Source organism: Kryptolebias marmoratus, linkage group LG16 (assembly GCF_001649575.2).
Source record: "Kryptolebias marmoratus isolate JLee-2015 linkage group LG16, ASM164957v2, whole genome shotgun sequence".
NCBI lineage: Eukaryota > Metazoa > Chordata > Actinopteri > Cyprinodontiformes > Rivulidae > Kryptolebias > Kryptolebias marmoratus.
In genome coordinates this window covers 492,093-499,306 of record NC_051445.1, presented here as the reverse complement: position 1 = coordinate 499,306, position 7,214 = coordinate 492,093, and the positions used below count along the sequence as shown (strand labels likewise).

The 7,214-nt window shown below is 43.9% G+C and overlaps 1 protein-coding gene across 1 annotated transcript in view; it reads left to right on the top strand.

The window, feature by feature from the left end:
- plin6 (perilipin 6) overlaps positions 1-7,214 on the top strand; it is an 11,211-nt gene continuing 3,997 nt past the window's right edge. Inside the window, exons 1-6 of the mRNA XM_037980321.1 lie at positions 1-114; positions 1,091-1,130; positions 1,612-1,810; positions 1,941-2,023; positions 2,939-3,176; positions 4,511-4,692. Coding sequence (XP_037836249.1) covers positions 86-114; positions 1,091-1,130; positions 1,612-1,810; positions 1,941-2,023; positions 2,939-3,176; positions 4,511-4,692 — 771 coding nt within the window. The 5' untranslated portion in view covers positions 1-85. The remainder of the gene's footprint in view (positions 115-1,090; positions 1,131-1,611; positions 1,811-1,940; positions 2,024-2,938; positions 3,177-4,510; positions 4,693-7,214) is intronic.

Sequence of the window (7,214 nt, the reverse complement as noted above, 5' to 3'; positions counted from 1 at the left end):
GTCGCTGAGCTCCGGCCCCAAATAAAGATTTTTATCATCTTCATCGTCATTTTCTCAGAGTTCAGCTGCTCCTCCTCAGCTTCAGATGAACCCAAGAGCTGCAGAAAGCTTCAGGTGAGGAATTTTACTTCAAAACAACAGAAATATCTCAGTTTTCCTGCTTAATGTTAGTGTAAGTTAATTATTAATGTTTATTTATTCTATTTAAATCATGAGAACCTGAGAAGTCAGAGAAAGTCTTTAAGGATATAAAACAGAAGAAGAAAAGAAAAGAGTTCTTTTATCATAAATCTCAGTTTTTTTATTATTGCTGAATAATTTAAAGGCTTTAGTTCAGAGAAAAATGTCTAAAAAAGTAACAGGAGAAAAAAGAGAAACGGGGGACGTTCACTCAGTTTGGGAGGTAAGAAGTTTGATTTAACTCCATGGTTTCATGTTTAGGATAAAATCACAACAAAAAGTTTGGAATCACAGCTGTAGGAAAACATCAAACTTTTCTAAAATAAAGACCTAAATAAAAAGATAAAAACTCAGACTGAAGCAGATGTTTGTGCTGGAAATTTGTCAACAAAAATCTTCAGTTTTTATTTAAAAGTTCAGAATTCAAAACGAACTTTAACATATAGAGGATTTAGTTTCACCTTAACCTGATTTATTTACGAGTTATTTTTGTAGGTTTTTGTTGAGGCGAGTTTAAATGAGAATAAAAAGTCTGGAAGTTAATTACATGCATGTTATCAAGTCAGAGGCCATGACAGGACTGCTTCATCCTCATCTTCATCTGCCGTCTGCCTAACGGTCTCTTCTGCCCTACAGTGTCGCAGCAGCGCCACCCAGTGGCTAGAAGTAGAAACACAACATCTCCCCTGTTACCCAAACCTACACCGAATCACTTTAAGCATTATTCTCTCAGAATGACTGGTAATGCAAAATAAGACAAGAAATTAACTCTGAGGAGTTCATTTTCCATCGGCTAAAACAACAAAACAACAACACAACAAAACAACAACACAACAAAACAACAACACAACAAGGCTCTGAGCTCTGCGACATCAACACGTTGAGCTCTCATTCTTTTATTTCTCTGTAGATTTGGTGAAGAAGGAATGGCAGCTCATCAAGATCATAAGGTGAGTTCAGAGATAATTACAGCCAAACTGGAGCATTGGTTTGTTGGAGTATAAACTTGGTTAGTTGTTGGTTGGTTGAATGAATGAATGAATAAGAAGTAGAACTATTAAACTGGTTGAGTGAAAAGTAAAACTTCTTGAATGGGTCGTTTTGGTAGAGTTGACTGGTTGGTAGAACTGGTTGAATAGTTCATTGGTTGGACTGTGAAACTGGTTGGTTAATTAATAAAACTGGTTGGTTGGTAGAACTGGTGGTTGATTGGTTGGTTAGCTGGTAGAACTTGTGGTTTGGTGGTTGATTGGTTGTATGGATGGTTGATTAGTTGGTAGAACTGGGGGTTTGGTGGTTGAATGGTTGATTGGTTGGTTGAATGGATGGCTGATTGGTTGGTTAGCTGGTAGAACTGGTGGTTTGGTGGTTTCTTTGTTGGAACCAACAGGTTCAGACCTGCAGACTGATACTTTTCGTCTCGTGTTTCAGTCCAGTGCCTTGCTGAGAGTTTCCCATCTGCCTCTGGTTCACTCGGCGTTACAGTCAGTGACTTCCATGTACATGGAGGTCAAAGGACGTTCCTTTCTGCTGGAGCTGATGGCAGGAGTGGCAGAGGTCGGAGTTAGCAGCGTCTCTGGAGAGGCCCTGAGACGAGCCACCCCCCTCCTCCAGAGTCTGGAGCCACAGAGTACGTAGAACTGAATGCTACTGAAACCTGCCGCTGCTAACGGCTAACACCACACATCCTGGAAATATTTTAAGTCTTAAAGAGTTTCAGTTTTAACAATCGTTTGTGTATAAAATCCTGTTCTCTGCAGTTGAAGCAGCCAACAGTTTAGCTCTCGATGGCCTCGACCGTCTGGAGAGAAACTTTCCCGTCGTGAACCAGTCGACAGACCAGGTTGGTTCCGCTCTCATCATCGCTTCAGATCAGAGGTTTTTAGGAGTAAACTCCTCAAAGTTAACCTCTTTCAGGACTGGATTCTTTTAAAGTCTTCAGTTTATTGATACTAAATGATTCTGTTACTTGTCCTAAGGTCTATTTTAGGATTTGGCAGAAAAGTGAAGTTGTTAAATGTTGTTTTGGTGATCATTTAGACTGATTATTAACTCCAGTGAAATAATGACTGGTTCTGACCCAAAGCCTAATTATTCGGCTCAGTTGGGACCTGATTACAGCAGATACACATAAAGATAAGAAATAATCAGATAAAGAACCAGAAATGCCTCTACATGTTGGTAACACTGGAACTAAAGTGAAAGATTTTGTCCGGAGATTCATCAGATGAACAGAACTTTTCATATTAAAAGTGTTTCTCTTCATTGGTTGGAAGTGGAAATAATGTGGAAACTGTTCCAGTGTTTCCAATTTAAATCAGAAAAACTGCAGAAAAGTTAAAGCTCCTTCCTGAGACTTCAGCATCACAAGATTTACTTTTCTAAAAAGAATTTGGACCTTAATTTTGTAATAATCTAAGCTATGATGGATCTGAACTCTTATTTTGAAAAGTACAGTATGTATAAGCTTTGTTTGAAACTCCAGATTAAAACTCTGTTTGTTTTTTCCATAGACTTGTTGTCTATGGGGACATTTTTTGCAGATTCTTGTTTAATGAGTTCTCTGTTCCTGATCGAGACACATTTTGATTTTTGTTTCTTCCTTTGAATGAGTTTCAAAACTGACAGAAAGGAGAAAATAAAAGTTTTTAACTTTTAAAAAGTCATTTAAAAGTTTTATCTCCATCAGTTGATGTGCACTGATACAACAGCTCAGGTTACTAAGAATAAAATAAAAATTATTTGTCTCTGTCCTCAGGTGTTGTCTCACCTGAAGGACGCCTTCTTTGTGACGCTGGACGACGTGCAGATCTGGGTGGTGGACGGGCTGGACGGAGCCGTGAACCAGCTGCAGCGCGGGGTCCAGACGGTCCGGACCGCCGTCAGGCAGCTGCAGGACAGCCAGGTGGGCCAGGCGGCCTCGCTGGGATTGGACAACGTGCTGAGTCTCCTGGAGGACGCCGCCGCCTACTACCTGCCGCTCCCCCCAACCCTGAGTGAGTCCGATATCAGGTGGTTCACTTCCTGGACTCCTGAAGGTCAAAGCAGCAACAGCTTCATCAGTTTTAAAGCGTGAGGCGTCAGAAACGTGTCTGAGCTTCAGGTCCGACTCTGATCCATCAGAACTCGAACGAGTCGGGTTCCTTCTGCAGTTCTGACCTTTGTTTTGAAACTAAGCTTTAAAAAGTTCAGGCAAACATCAAACAGTGAAGGTTTTAGGCGGTTGATTGGCTCTTTGAAAGCACATGAGAAAGGTCAGAGGTCAATCTGAGGTGCTGTTGATGCTGTCACTCATTGTTTCTGAATCAGTGTTTGAAGGTTGTGCTGATCTGCTTCCTGTGTTGGTGGTTTCCATTTACGTGCACGAAGCAAACGTGCACAGATTTGATCTGCAAGGTGAAGCTGTTCAAAATGAAAGCAGCATTCCTTGAAGGAATGCATATCACCTTGGAGTAGGTTCTGAGGATCACTCTCAGCAACTACCTCACCAAACTTCAGCCCAATATCAGGATAATTACCTGTGGCGGCCATCTTAACTGTCAGGTCTCCACTGATGAGCCTTCAGCTGAGTGCAGTTCCGCAGGGAACCAGCAGGGGGAGCCTCAGCCTCAGACTTTCTTCCTGTTTGGACTGAAGGTGTTTCTGTGAGGTGGACCAATCAGAGAGCAGAGAGTCACATGATGACTTCAGAGGACAGAACTCTGTCTTCAGGTCTTCTGACTTTTGTTTTCATGTTTGAAGATAAAAACACAGAAAAACAAACTTTATTCAGGCCTCTGAGGACATTTAACTGGGATGAACAATAATGATATAAATTAAATAACAACCTGGACTTGGAGAGGAAATAATAAATAATAATTTAGGAAGTAAATAAAGCTGATGTAACATCTGCAAACAGCTGCCTGAAAAATATCTTCTCTGCTGTGGAGATTTTAGAAATCGGAGTTTTTGTTGTGATGATCAGAGTTTAAATAAATCAGGATCCTGAACTTGCTGGACAAAAATATTCAGAAATGAAACAAGAACTTTTACAGGAACTGATCTTCATCTGAGGCTGGAACACGGTCCACGAACATCTGGAGATGTTCTGATGATGACCAGGTTCAGGTGTTAGTTTGTCCTCAGGTGTCCAACAGTACGGACTCGTCCACGTCCCATTTCTGCTTTCTCCACTGGGGACACGTCAGGACTGCAGGCCGGTCCAGAACCTGTCCCCTCTTCTTCCTCCGCCATCACAGAACCCTGATCCAAGACCAGAACCATCAAGAACCATGAGGTTCTGTCAGCTGTTGGTTCTGTGAGGTTCTGACGTGTTCCTGTCGTCCCTCAGGGCGGGAGTGGGAGCTGAGGGTTCAGGAGTACGAGGATGAAGACGAGGAAGACGAGCCCGGCCCGTGGACCAGAGTCCGCAGCCTCCTGCTGAGCCTCAGCCTGCAGCTTCATCACCGCGGGTCAAAGGTCAGAGAGCAACTGCAGAGAGCCGTCAGGATGCTGGGGGCCACCGCTGACCAGGTGAGCCTAAACTCAGCACCTGTCCGGGTTCTGGAGCTCCTCCTGCGGGTCACATGACCTCATCTCCTCCATTCACAAACAGAACTTTAAACGGGCTCAGAACTGGTTTTACAGCGTTATCCAGGATCTAAAGCTTTCTGGGTTTTAACCGGATCAACAGAACCGGCTTCATTAACCTGTTAAAGTTAGTTTTAGTTGTCAGCAGCTGTTCACCAAACGATGAGATTCATCAGTTTGGGTAAGATTTGGGTTTCAGTTAATTAGCTGGATGGTAAACAAGCATGTGTGTGTGTGTGTGTGTGTGTCAGTGTGTGGGTGTGTGTGTGTGGGTGTGTGGTGGCTACGTGACCAGACACACGTGTTTCTTCCTCATCCAGCGGACTAGCAGCCTCTCAGCCTCTCAGCTGCTGCACAGAAACCTGACGACTCGTCTTCATCTTCGTCACCTTCCTCATCGTCGGTTTGAAACATTTAAAGCTGATGAAAAACCTGAAAAAATAAAATGATTTGATTCGTGCAGATGTTACAGTCACAGCTGCATTTATCTGAAGAAGAGTTTTAATTGGAAATATTTATATTTATTTTTAGTTTGCAGATAAAATCAAGGAAATCCTAAATGTTCTGTTAGAATTTAGGCAGATAAGCATCAAAACGCTGCTCCTTTCTTCACGTTCTCTGAGTAACCCTCGGTCTCTGGTGACTCTGAGCCTGCAGGAAGAACCCGCTTCGGTCTCAGATAAGTGGATCTGTTTCCTCTGCAGACGCCTCTAATTGAAGTTAAACTCTGCTACGTGCCGCTCCGAGCATCTGAGCTGATCCTCGCCATCAGGTGACATGTTAGACAGCCGCAGCGCGACACTCAGCAGCTGGGACGAGCAAACATGAGCCGAATACAGCCATGATGAAAAGGTCAAGGTGTTTATCTGCAGGTGTGTTAACACAACGACAGGGCGGAACGACATCAGCAATGACCTCAGAGACGCAGCTGCTGCGTCAGGATTAATGAATGAAGGGTCAAAGGTCATTTCCAAACTATCTGGAGTCCATCGTTCTACAGAGCGGAAGATTATTCATAAGAGAGAACATTTAGGACAGATTCACCCTGAAGGTCAGACCGTGCAATGAGCTCCATCTCAGCCTCTGCAGGCCTCAGTCAGCAGGTCAAAGGTTAAAGCCTCTTCTCTCTAAAAACAACATGGCAGTTCCTCTTAGGTTCATCTGAAGGAACCAGAAGATGTCTGGACCAGAACCAGAGGACAGATGTTTACCCAGAATGCACTGCAGCTGTCAGCACGGTGGTGGAGGCCTGATGGTTTGGGCTGATTCTGGAGTCAGATGTGAGGCCATCTGTCCAACAAACAGGACAATGATCCCAAACACAGCAGAACGGTCCAGAACCAGAACCAGAACCTCAGAGAGCTGAGCAGAAACCAATGAGCTGAAGCAACGCTGCAAAGAAGAGTGGGCCACAACTCCTCCACAACCAGGAACCCACTGAGAGTTCTGCTGCTGGAGGAGGTTCTGCTGGGTCGGGAGCTGGAAACGACCCAGCAGAACCTCAGGATGTTGGGTTTGGATCTCAGCGGCCATCTTTCCTGTGACCCTCTGATGAAACATAAAGAGTTACGGTCGTAAAAAGAAATCTTGTGGAATGTTTTCTTTAAATGTTTCTCATCTTACAACATCCAATAATCTGCTCATCAGATCCAAAATGAGCAACAAATTCAGATAAACAGCCTGATATAAAGATGTTCTTTATTCCGTCCCAACAAAAGGTTTTTATGTTCAGGAAGAACAACATTCGGATTAATTACTGACAGGAAATCTGAGCATCATTAGAGCAGGTTGTTGTTTTTCAACAAGTCCATCCTTCGAACAGAAGATCTTTATTCTTCCCTCCGATCACGTTTCTGAAATCAGAAGCAGGTTTTTGTTGTCGGGTTCAGCTCGTTCGGACTAACGAGGAAGCCCCGCCCCCTCGCCTCAGCAGCATGTTCCTGGACGGGTTCTCTTCACGTGTTGGTCTCATTATGGGTCAGTAAGTCAAAGGTCACGGTTTGACCCAAATACCTGATGAGACCCAGAACTGGACCTGAGAGCAGCTTCTACTCAGACCAGAGGACGTCTCGTCACACACTCGTCTCTGATTGGCTGACTGAAATCACCTCAGCTTCAGTCCAGGAGAAAAACCAAACCGGTTCAGAGGTCCAGATGAAGTCTGTTAGGACCAAAGATGGAAGTTAGGTGTTGAGATAGATGGTGCAGTGGTTGGACGGTTCTGGGTTTCTGTGTGGAGTTCAGGTTCTCGGGTTTCTTTCCGACTTCATAAACATGAAATGATTCAGAGATTTTAAACTGTGAGGGGGGACAAAATTCACCAAAACCTGTGAAAATGTCCCCAAAGACAGCGTTTAGCAAGTGGTAAAACCCGGTCCTGTTAGGAGCTCTAAACCTGGTCCTGTTGGAGCTCTAAACCCGGTCCTGTTGGAGCTCTAAACCCGGTCCTGTTGGAGCTCTAAACC